This window comes from Delphinus delphis, chromosome 6, assembly GCF_949987515.2.
Source record: "Delphinus delphis chromosome 6, mDelDel1.2, whole genome shotgun sequence".
Classification (NCBI taxonomy): Eukaryota; Metazoa; Chordata; class Mammalia; order Artiodactyla; family Delphinidae; genus Delphinus; species Delphinus delphis.
Genome location: NC_082688.1, coordinates 32,893,174 through 32,905,901, shown reverse-complemented (window position 1 = coordinate 32,905,901; position 12,728 = coordinate 32,893,174). Strand labels below are relative to the sequence as shown.

The 12,728-nt window shown below is 51.8% G+C and overlaps 1 protein-coding gene across 1 annotated transcript in view; it reads left to right on the top strand.

The window, feature by feature from the left end:
• The window catches only part of COL15A1 (collagen type XV alpha 1 chain), a 102,682-nt gene that overhangs the window by 59,386 nt on the left and 30,568 nt on the right, over positions 1-12,728 (top strand). Inside the window, exons 15-21 of the mRNA XM_060013363.1 lie at positions 491-553; positions 7,343-7,378; positions 7,796-7,936; positions 8,118-8,186; positions 9,007-9,042; positions 9,149-9,232; positions 10,533-10,598. Coding sequence (XP_059869346.1) covers positions 491-553; positions 7,343-7,378; positions 7,796-7,936; positions 8,118-8,186; positions 9,007-9,042; positions 9,149-9,232; positions 10,533-10,598 — 495 coding nt within the window. The remainder of the gene's footprint in view (positions 1-490; positions 554-7,342; positions 7,379-7,795; positions 7,937-8,117; positions 8,187-9,006; positions 9,043-9,148; positions 9,233-10,532; positions 10,599-12,728) is intronic.

Here is a 12,728-nt window from a genome sequence, read left to right as displayed (position 1 = left end):
TAGCCCCTGCTTGTCGCAACTAGGGAAAGCCCGCGAGCAGCAGTGAAGACCCAGCACAGCCAAAAATAAATAAATAAAATTTATTTTTTAAAAAAAGCAGCAGCCAAGAAAAACATCACCCTGCACATTGTTCCGCTGCTTTATCTTAGTGTAGGAAATGCAGGCTCCCGTAGAATCTCGGAATCGTAGAGCACCAGTGCTGGGCCCGGGGTGGGAGGCCCCCAGAAACTACCTCGTCCAGCCCTGCCCCCGACTCCCCACAGAAGAGAAAATGCAACCCAGAGAGTGAAGGACCCTCGTCCACAGATGCAGAGCCGGCCGTGGCTGAACTGGGGCCAGGACAGGTGTTCTGCTATGGGCTGACACAAGGCTTTGGACCCACTGGCCTCACCCACTTGGTCTTCCCAGCCCTGGCCTCCTTTTCCAAAGAGGGTTCATATTTGATTCTTCTCAGAGATATTGTGGGCTGATTATCCTTGATGTTCCTCAGGGCCCTGAGGGAAAGCCTGGACTTGATGGAGCCTCTGGTCTTCCTGGAATGAAAGGGGAGAAGGTACGGAGAAGAGGGGGGCGGGCTCCAACACGGGGAATCACCAGGCGCAGCCTGCCTCTCTGACGTCTAAGCCTGACCTTGCCTGATCCCATCCTGGTCCGCGCTGCTGGATGTCTCCCCATCCCGGAGCTCTTTATGCCCAAACCTGCACTCAGCGTCTTCCTCTGCCCACTACTGCATGTCCCCAGCTTCCATGAATGGCACTGCCATCCACGAGTCCAGCCCCCTGGACTCGAAAGCAGAGTCTTCTCTAACTCCTCCCTCCTCTCCCTTTCCTACCATGAACCATCTGTTGCCAAGACTGGCCAATCTGATGTCTACCTCTCTTTCCGCCCTGACATGACGTTCATCTCTCCTCGCCTGCAGCGTGGCATCAGGCTCCTCGCTGGTGCCCCCTTCTCTCCACCCACAATCCAGCCTCCAGCTACCTGCCCAGTCCATCTTCCTAGAGCAGGCTCTCACCACGCACTGCCCTCTCCACTGAGAAAGCGCCAGCAACCCCCCGTTGCCTGCAGGACAGAGCCCTCACTACGTGCAGACCTTCAAGGCCCTTCCCGGCCTACCTTTCCAGCTCCACCTCCCGCCGCTTCCTTACACACCTGGCCTCCAGGCCAGCCAGCCAGCACTACTGAAAGGCTCTGGGCTTGCACAGCCTCCTGGCCCTGGCCTGTGGTTTCCTCTCTGGCCTGTCCTTTCCCTTTCCTCATTCTCAGAAGTTCCCAGTCCAGGGAAGCTCTCCTGGACTCTGTGAGCAGAAAGTACCCCTCCTTCCTCTGCTTCCCGTTAGCACAGTACTGATTCTGCGGGACCCCTCCAGCCAGGGTCACTGAAGCTGTTGGCTTACCAGTCTGCTCCCAAGCCCAGCCTTACAAGCAGGGTGTGAGCGCTGTCTGTGTATCCTTAGAACCTAGCCCAGGCTTCTGTGAGCAGTTTGATGCATGAATGAAACTTCTTCAGGCGCCCTTTTTGCCCTCCATTCCTGAGTCTCACACGCCCTCAGTCTCGCTCTTCTCTGTAAGCCCCTATAGTCTTCCGTTAAGGTTAAGCCACGTGGTGCTGTGGGGCGGGGTTCCTGCCCCTGCTGTGCTCCCATGTTCCGCAAATGGGGGAAATAAAGATAAGGTGACCTTCCTTCTAGAGATGTAGCCGTGAGCTTCACTGGGGTTCAGAGGAGGGAGGGGCCTCCCCTCTGGGGTGGGGACTGGAGACCTTCTGTGTACCCAACCTGGACGGAGTTTTGGAAAGTGCTGACTCCCTAGACACCGTCCTTGTCACTGAATTTCCAGTTTCCGTCAGCTCTCAGGAGTATTTTTATTGAAACAGTAACTCGATTTTCGTGAAAAGCTCATTTCCCAAAAATGAAGAAACAATTGTCGAGCTTTATAGAACTCATTTTACACATACTGTTTCATAAGAAATTAAATTTTGCAGGAAACATCACAAGACTTACTCTCATCTTCCTTGTTCTTCTTACCAGCTTCCCTGCCCCCGACACTCCCCCCACACCCAGCCCCACACCCCTCCCACACCCCCCTCCCCACACCCCCCTCACACCCCTCCCCACACACCTCTCCCCCACACACCCCTCCCCACACCCCCCTCCCCACAAACCCCTCCTCACAGACCCCTCCCCATACACACCCCTCCCCACACACCCCTCCCCACACACCCCTCCCCACACACACCCCTCCCCACACACCCCTCCCCACACACCCCTCCCCCCACACACCCTCCCCACACACCCCTCCCCACACAGCCCCTTCCCCACACCCCCCTACCCACAGACCCCTCCTCACAGACCCCTCCCCATACACACCCCTCCCCCCACACCCCTCCCCACACACCCCTCCCCCCACACTCCCCTCCCCCCACACACCCCTCCCACACACACCCCTCCCACACACCCCTCCCCACACAGCCCCCTCCCCACACACCCCTCCCCCCACACAACCCTCCCAATACACCCCTCCCCACACCCCCCTCCCCACACACACCCCCTCCCCACACACCCCTCCCACACACACCCCTCCCCACACACCCCTCCCCACACACCCCTCCCCACATCCCTCCCACACACACCCCCTCCCACACACCCCTCCCACACACCCCTCCCACACATACCCTTCCCCCCACCCCTCCCACACACACCCTTCCCCCCACCCCTCCCCCATACCCCTCCCCCATACCCCTCCCCACACACCCCTCCCCCACACCCCTCCCCACAAACCCCTCCCCACACACCCCTCCCCACATACCTCTCCCACACACCCCTCCCACACAACCCCCTCCCCGCACACCCCTCCCCACACACCCCCTCCCCACACACCCCTCCCCACACACACCCCTCCCCACACAGCCCCCTCCCACACACCCCCTCCCCACACAACCCTCCCACACACCCCTCCCCCACACCCCTCCCCACACACCCCTCCCCACACAGCCCCCTCCCAACACACCCCCCTCCCCACATACCTCTCCCACACACCCCTCCCACACACACCCCTCCCAACACACCCCTCCCCACAACTCCTCCCCACACACCCCTCCCACACACCCCTCCCCACACACCCGTCTCCCACACACCCCTCTCCACACAGCCCCCTCCCCACACACCCCTCCCCACACACCCCCTCTCCACACACCCCTCCCCACACATCTCTCCCACACACACCCCTCCCCGCACACCCCCTCCCCACACACCCCTCCCCGCACACCCCCTCCCACACACACACCCTCCCCACACACACCCCTCCCCGCACACCCCTCCCCGCACACCCCTCCCACACACACACCCTCCCCACACACCCCTCCCCGCACACCCCTCCCCGCACACCCCTCCCACACACACACCCTCCCCGCACACCCCTCCCCGCACACCCCCCTCCCCACACAGCCCCCTCCCCACACACCCCTCCCACACACACCCCTCCCACACACCCCTCCCACACACACCCCCTCTCCACACACCCCCCTCCCCACACACCCCTCCCCACACACACCCCCTCCCCACACACACCCCTCCCACACACACCCCTCCCCACACACCCCTCCCCACACACCCCTCCCCACACCCCTCCCACACACACCCCTCCCACAGACACCCCTCCACACACACCCCTCCCCACATCCCTCCCACACACACCCCTTCCCACACACCCCTCCCACACACACCCTTCCCCCCACCCCCTCCCCCATACCCCTCCCCACACACACCCCTCCCCCACACACTCCTCCCCACATACCCCTCCCACACACCCCCCTCCCCACACACCCCTCCCTACATACCTCTCCCACACACCCCTCCCACACACCCCCCTCCCCGCAACCCCTCCCCTACACCCCCCTCCCCACACACCCCCTCCCCACACACCCCCTCTCCACACCCCCCTCCCCGCACACCCCTCCCCTACACCCCCCTCCCCACACACCCCCTCCCCACACACCCCTCCCACACCCCCCTCCCCACACACCCCTCCCCACATACCCCTCCCACACACACCCCTCCCCACATCCCTCCCACACACACCCCCTCCCCACACACCCCTCTCTCACACCCCTCCCCCACAGCCCTCTCACACAACTCTCCCACACACACTCCTCCCCACACACCGCTCCCACACACACCCCTCTCACACACCCCTCCCCACACACCCCTCCCACACACACCCCTCCCACACACCCCTTCCCACACATCCCTCCCCTACACACCCCTCCCTAGCTGGTCTCAGACTTAAAAATACCCACGCCCATGCCCACATCGGCACACAAACACCCTCACAGGCGCATTCTGCAGCTGCTCAGACGCTCGGTTGTGCACAGAGCAGCAGGCTTGCCCACACTAATTGTGGCAGATAAATCACATTTTTCTTCCTGGAATTTGCTGTGAGGCCTAATTTGTTGCCCTGTGTGTATACGATGTTTTCTGGTCAAGGAAAAGTAGACTCTAGAAGGACTTTGAAATTTTCATCTGGAGAGCTGGAGGAAAGCCTCGCACATGACATTTACCCCCCACCCCCACGCCCCCCCCAAAAGTAAACCAAGGAGAATAGTCTGAATGTGAAATAACAAAAATTGCTAAAGAAAATGAATAATCTCAGGGATGTAACACCACATAAGATCCAATGATACATTTGATCCTTGATGCCCCTCTACAATCTCTGCTCAGCTTACACACCTTCAGTGACAGGGGACTCATTTCCTGCCTTTATATGTACAAGCTGGATAAAATCATCTGTTTCTGAGAAAGATAAATCAAGGTCCCACATATCTTCTAGAACTTCCTTTGAAACTGCTACAAGGTGTACTTTTGATTTGAAAAGAGTCAGGAAAGCAATTGAAAAAGTACAGTTTTTTACCTTATGAACATCGTTTTCTTGAACGGGGTCAACTGGCAACACAATAATAATGTTTTCAGAGGATAGAGTCCAAAAGTCAAGAGATGGGACTAAGTTAACTTCTATTTCACAATATCCCTGACTGTGATTTGACTTGTTACTTGAAAAATGCATAAGGTTGGTACTTCCTTCAAGGACAGATTGCGTCAGGCAGCAGAAGATGGTGTGGCTGGTCACACCCAAGAAAAGCAGACAAAGAAACTGTAGCCTGCAGATTGGGCAACAAAACTGGAACCCGATTCTTTCTGTTTCTGCCCGGGATAAAAGGTCACACTTAATTTTTCCCATGTCAGGCCAGCAGGCGGGGAAGTGACAGAGTCTAGCCAGCCAGCCTTGCTTCCTTCTGCAAGCACCCCTCTCCTCCCACCATCCCATAGAGTAACGGGATTCTTTCTGTGATTCTCTCTTCAGGTGTGTCTCTTCTGTTATTCAACCCTTCTGTAGAGTACTTTCTCTCAGCAGTTATATATTTTTGTCTCTAAGGTCTCTAATTGATTTTTTCTTTTTTAAAAAATTTATTTATTTTTGGCTGTGTTGGGTCTTTGTTGCTGCGTGCGGGCTTTCTCTAGCTGTGCTGAGCAGGTGCTACTCTTCACTGTGGTGCACGGGCTTATCATTGCGGTGGCTTCTCTTGTTGCAGAATACAGGCCCTAGGCGCACAGGCTTTAGAGCGCAGGCTCAGTAGTTGTGGCGCACAGGCTTAACTGCTCCACAGCATGTGGGATCTTCCCGGACCAGGGCTCGAACCTGGGTCCCCTGCATTGGCAGGCGGACTCCTAACCACTGTGCCACCAGAGAAGCCCTGATTCTTTACTATAACCACTGTTCTTATTTCATAATAGTTTGTCCTTGTTTCTTGGCTGTAATATCCTCCCTTTTCTCCCTGAGAATATATAGTATTTACTTAGACTCCTGATTGGATCGTGTTCTTAGCTGTTTCCTCAGGAAACCTTCCATGGTTGATGTTGTCGTTTCTCTTTCGGAGTGTTGCCTCTCCTCAAATGTGTAGTGTTTCTTGTTTGTGTGTTTGCTTTAGAAATTGGAATCCCTCTTTAGTCTGTTTCCCGCCTCTGTACAAATTACTAGGGAGTTGGGTGGTAGCTACTTCTGCAGGTTTCAGGAAGGCGACGGGAAGAGTAGGATGTACCATCAGGCAGGGTACCTCAACAGCTGATCTTAGGTGTTTGGGGTACCCCTGGACCTCCCAGGGTCCACTAGCCACCTGGGGCTCTGCCCTATCCCTTTGCTCCAGTAAACAACTCTTATTATCCTTGTAGCAGGAGTGGAAGTGGGAGGTGAGGGGAGATGGGCAGGGCTCCATGGCTATCTAGCTCCAAAGTTTCAACCTATCTCCCTGTTAGAGCCACACCCTGCTCCTGGCTTCCGCTCCTCCCTTGCCTGCTATTTTTCTACCTGTGGTTCCTCTCCACCGCTGGAGCCTCTGGCTTCAGCTTCCCATGTTTTCTCTTTGCCATTCCTCACTGTTTCAGATTCAGTATCACTCGCCATCTTATTTTTGAGCATGACTATTTTGGAACTATCCACTCTGTCATTGCTATGGATTTGATATAGGAAGGGGAATCTGGCCCAGGGAAAGAGGGGTTTGGGAGAAGGCACAGCCTTAGATGGCGGGTGTATCACGGTGTCAGGGCCTTCTGTGTGGCCGTGCAATAGCTGGCTTCTTCTCTTGTGGGTGCTTCTGTGGTTTCCTTGGAGGTTCTCTAGCGGGGAGCCCCCGACTGCAGTCCTCTGATGTAGTGCAGTGTCTCCTGTGCTGGCCACTCCTGACCATCAGCCCCCATCGGTCCTCCCCTCTATCTGAGCTCACAGCTGACTCCTTTCCTTGGGATCCACATCTGACCCCCCAGGAAACCTGTACTGTGTCTCCCATTGGCGGTGGACACGCAACCTGCTTTAGAGACCCCACCCCACCCCCATTTTGGGGCTATTCCAGCCAGATTTTGGTCTTTAGATTTTTCCAGAAGAGAACCAGCCATCATCCACATATCCCCAGAAGCCTAGGGAATACGTATCAAATTCTTGAAGTCCCTTCCCTTGGCTTCGAGGAGGGGAATTGGGCCCACCCAGTACACTGACAGCTCTCCAAGGGAATTCTTCCTCTACAATCTCTTCCTGGTTAATCTTCAACTTCTCCTTTTCACTCTTGAGGTAGGTGATGAGATAATAGTTGGAAGATGGGTTTCACAAGCTTTCAGCATGACCTGCTTAGCAAACTCACAACTACTGTAATGGGCTCAGGTTTGAGACATCAGTCAGAACTGAGCAGGAAGAGTCCCATTTTAATGTCCTGTTACTTAAGAGTCTGAAATCCTGCGTTTTCTTTTAAACGTACCTAATGAAATATATATTAATTGGCCCCGATTTTTTTTTTCAGGGAGCAAGAGGACGTAATGGCTCATTTGGTGAAAAGGTAAAAAATGAAAATGAAGAAGAAAAAGCTTTCTCCTCCTTCCTCCCCTCTCTCTGAGTTTAGTATAATTGAACTGTTGGGCTAGAGTATTGAATGTATAAATGTCATGGATCAGAGAGAAACATCTGGAAGGAACTGCTTGGGAAAGGCAGAACAGCTGGAGCAGAGTGAATAACCCACCAGGTTTTCTCCTTTCTCACCCACCCCACCCTAATTCATTCAATGAGCGCCATTAGCTTATCTCCAAGTGAAATGTCAATTGGCAAGATGGCTGTTTCTGTACCATCAAGTAGCGCTGATCAGAGAATCCAACGATCTAATTAAGTTCAGAGAACAATTTTCTGACTCGGTTGCGGATGTTGTTCCTTCCATGAGTGACTCCAAGGCTAGATAATCAGCCTGTCCCCTTCCTTACAGGGTGATCCCGGCAACAGAGGCTTACCAGGACCCCCAGGGAAAAATGGACAAGTTGGCGCTCCTGGGGTCATGGGACCCCCAGGGCCCCCTGGACCCCCTGGGCCCCGAGGTCCTGGATGTACAATGGGACTTGGATTTGAGGTGCGTTTCCTCCTTTCTGTGGTTAAAGAACAACGTGCGCTAAGGACTACCGGAAAGGCCAGCTAACTGAACGCCAAGGTGGTGCTGATTCCCCACTGAGCCCCAGCTCCCAGCATCACACCTGGCACAGGGAGGTGCTCGGGAATCAGTACTGAAATTCTCATTCTTCTTCCTTCCCTAGGATACTGAAGGCTCTGGGAGCATCAGGCTGTTGCAGGAGCCCAGAATCTCTGGACCAACGGCTTCAAGTGTAGGTTGACTTTTTACACCTTCATTTTGAGGATTGTCATGCTGTCACGCTGGAGTGGAGAGGCTGTGGGGTGCCATCCTGGCTCTGCTACTTTCTCTAATTTACCCGCTCTGCGCCTCCAGCTTCCAGCTGTGTGGTGGGGAGACCAGGTGCTCTTTATAGCTTGTTTCTTTGAGGAGTAGCACAGAGGTTTTGCACAAAACATCATGTGGGAAAACTTGAAAATTATCTTTCTCTCTCTCCGCAGTCCCTTACCATCAAGCATCTCTGCTTCATTGCCTCCTTCCTGCCGCCCATTCAAGACTCACACTTTGCCCCGTTTCAGAATCCCTTGCTCCTAACAAGTTCCCTCCCCCACTACATCTACCCCTCAGGTAGATGTTGTCCATCTTCTTCTATGACACCTGCTCTCAAGAGGACCAATCCCCAGGATCTCATTATATTTGAGATCCAAGTGGTACCCAGAGCTGAGCACACCAGTGCAGGAGGAGCTGAGCCTCGCAAGGGGGAGCAGCACAGCCCCCTCCATGATTGAATAGGAAGACCTCCCCCACACCCCAGATGCAGAGTGCTCTGGGTTCAGGGTCAAAAGGACACTCACCCCGTGCTGGGAGAGGGCCTCTGGTCCTCTTACTGTCTGGGAGATATTCCTTCCTTCTGACTCTATAAGGGGAATTTGCCCCTCATCTTTTGCTCCCATTATCTGGGACAAAATCCTTGTAAGAGCTTAGGGAGAGATGGCAAGATGGGAGGATAGATGGAGCGTGGACAAAGTGAATAGAAAAAAACCCAAAGAATATTTGTTTGTCTGTTTTGCCAGGGTCCCAAAGGAGAAAAAGGAGACCAGGGACCCAAGGTGAGGTCACAGATCTGAAGTGGGGGTGAGAGAAATTTTCAGCCTGGTTCTAGGAGCATTATCCACATACAGTGAATTTTTTTTCCACTCTCACTGCTATATCCAGGGTGAAAGAGGGATGGATGGAGCCAGCATTGTGGGACCCCCTGGGCCCAGGGGGCTACCAGGGCGCATCGAGGTCTTATCTAGTGTGAGTATCACCAGGTATCACCAGCATGGCTGCTTTTGCTAAAGGGGAGGGAAGGTTGTCCACAACTTCAGGGCCTTCAGGGCTGCTCTTTATGCAGGGGGCACGTAGCTGGCGTCTGGTGTTGGAGTTCCTACCTGCCAGCATGGCCCACCTGTCTGTTCCTACCCTGGTACCACTATTGTCACACATAGTGTGTCCAGAACCCTCTCTTCTGGTTGGCAGCATTTGCAGTCAGGAGACTGAGTGTAACAGAGCTGTAACCAAGAGGCAAGGAACATAAGTGGGGTAATGAGGGAGGAAAGATGGTTTAGGTTATGAGAAATCAAGGAAGACTTTCTGGAAGAAGTCTCCTTGAGCAGGGACTTGAAAGCTAAGAAGGATTTACCAGGTAAGTATGGAGGACAGGACTTCCAGAACTCAGGTGGTCAAGACACTCTGAGCCGAAGCGCAGAAGAGAAAAACATGGATGTGTCCAAGGCACAGGGAGCTGATGGGCATGGGGGTGGGTGGAGAGCGATGGAAATTTGGAGAGAAGACTGGGATGTGGGCTGGGACACGATCACAGCCACTGAATATTAGAACATCACATTTGTGAAAAACTCTTGCCCTTCCAAGAGAAATAATGTCATACTGGGACATGACAGAAAGACAAAAAGTCCCAAATAAGTGGAAAAAAGAATGACTAGAGGTTTTTTTTGTTTTTTTTTTTAAAGTATGATTAAAAAATATCAAGTATAGGTAAGGGTGTAGTGAAATAGATAATCTCAAGTACTTTGTTGGAAGTGTAAGTTGTACGGCCCCTTTAGACAGCTCTTTGGCAATCTGCTAAAACTAAAAATGTTCATACTGAAAACTTCCATATGGAAAGACCTCCATGCTGTATGATTGAGTGAAAAAAGCAAGTTGAAGAATAATACCTGCAGCCTGATGCCATTTATATAAAATAACCACATGGACAAACACACACACACACACCCAACAACACTGTTTTCTGTGGGTATTAATATTAATTTATAATTATATAACATAAATATAATATTTAAATATATATATTTAAAATTATAAAAGAAAAAAGGCATTTACGTATGGTGCAATTTTAAGATTAATCGAAGAGGAAAGTGATAAGGCGGCTCAGCGCTGTGTCGTAAGTGGGAGGGATGGGTGTGTTGGTAGTGGGTGGGTGTTGTCAGTGTCTGCTTGTGTCTGCCATGCGGGGTGACTTCAGTTAAAGCCTCACAGCCAGGAGCAAGGTGGGACACGTGCCACCCTCTGTCTCTTTGTCTGATTTTTCTCTTTTCAGCCTTTGATCAACATCACCCATGGATTCATGAATCTTTCGGACATTCCTGAGCTCGTCGGGCCTCCGGTGTGTATCCACAGCTGCCCTAGAGTGAGGGTCCTACCCAGACACCCCAGCTGAAACTAAGTTGGGTTGGTTTGGAATCCTTTGAGCTCCTGAAGCATAGAGCTAGAGTGTCTCGAAGTAGTGAATAGAAAGAGAGCCTTGCATTTCTGAGAAGTTGCTGTCACATTAATTTGTGCAGGGAGTTTTGTCCAATGCAGTGGAAGCTTCCAGTCCCTTGCATCAGAAATATGTGTAATGGAAATCAGAGAATCATAAGTAACAAATTGATAGATGTCTGAGCAGTGCTTTGGGCATGCTTTTATTTACATGATCTCATTTCCCAGAATGGGAGGAGCCTAGAGAGACCTATCCTTGTGCTGATGGGGAAACTGTCGCATGAGGAGGGAATGTGACTGGCTTCAGTCTTTCTGGCCCCATTTAGAGATCACACAAAGAAGCTACGTTATTTCTGCAAGTCCACAGAGTCTGTCCCTGACACAACACGACCTAAGAGGAAGGAAGCTTCCTCCTGCAGTCTGTGCAGTGAATCCACACTGCATCTTCCATATCTGCTGGTGACAGCTGGGGAGAGAGGAAAGAGCTCTGGCCTTAGGAGCCTTGGGTTCCAGCCCCATCTCCTCTACATAATGCTCTGAGACTCTCATCATCTCTCTGATAACACCTCACCAGCCTTTGGGGCAGCTTATAAGAGGTGATGGATGCGAAACTGCTTTGCAAACTGTGGCACTCTGTGGAAGCCGACACAGAGATTGAGGCTTATACTTCCACAGCTGCGCAGTCCAGATGTCTGCCGGGGCCACCCGCCCTGCAGTCCCCAGTGAGGTTGGCCTGAACCTCTGCCATCCACATCCTAGGGAAAATTCAGTGCTCTCCCCAAGGCTTCTGCAAATATCTGCATGATTCCTTTAGAGCCGGTATCTCCTGCTGAGTGGCCTCTGTTGGTGGGTCATTTCACTGTCTCTTCTGTACTACATCCAGTGGGTCTCCCTTTCCTTGATTTCTACTAAAATCATCCAGAACACCCCAGTAAGCAAAGCCTAAAGCAAACAAGCAAGTCATTTCACAAAAGTTTTTCCCAAACTATTGGGGGTTTAGAGTGTTAGGTGGCTTAATTCTAAAGCAAAACACAGACAGCCTAAGATCTAAGAATCAACATCTCTGTTCTAAGAGTCCTTGGGCCTTGTCTGCCCCCACCCCTTCTCTCTTTTCCCCACCTGAGGATCCTCCTCCTGTTCCAATCCCTGACCTCCTCTTTGGCAAATCCAGACCCTGAAGGGGAAGATTAAGATTTTCCAACTCAGAGGCAGTTCCCTCCCAGCTGTACCTTTATACTTTTCCACTCTACTATATGTACATCATATAGATATATGTATATAGTATATTATATGTATACACACACACACACACACACACACACACACACACATATGTTAGTCCTTTGTTACTTCTGCATCCTCAGATTCAACAAACCTTGGATAAAAAGTGCTGAAAAAAAAAATTCCAGAAAGCTTCAAAAAGCAAAACTTGAATTTGCTGCATGCTAGCAATTATTTACATAGCTTTTACATTGGTTTTACAGCTATTTACATAGCATTTACATTGTATTAGGCGTTATAAGTAATCTAGAGATGATTTAAAGTGTATGGGTATATGGAGTATTTATGTAGGTTATATGCCAACACTACACCATTTTATATAAGGGCCTTGAGCATCTGCGGATTTTGGTATCCACAGGGGATCCTGAAACCAATACCCCTCGGATACCAAGGGACGACTGTACAGTATATTGAGAAAGTTGTTGCCGTTCAGTTATATCTCTCTGTATATATATATTCTGCCAAGCTCTATGTCTTTAATAGGTATGTGGGTATCTGGGCTTGGAGGAAAAAGAGTCCTGGCCCCATGTGGAGTGAACCACAAATTTTCTGTTTCCTGGAGCCTTTAAAATGGCTGGTCCTTTAAAATCCTCCCTCTTACTGAGGGAAAAGAACTGAGTCTCACCAACTGCCCCCACTTCCACCCCCAAATACCCCAGCACACCCTTTGGGCCCACTCCTCAGAGTTTAGGAACTTGTTTTCTGAGAATATTTGTGGAGGTTGAGCACTGCATTCATTGTCCCAGAGGTTTCT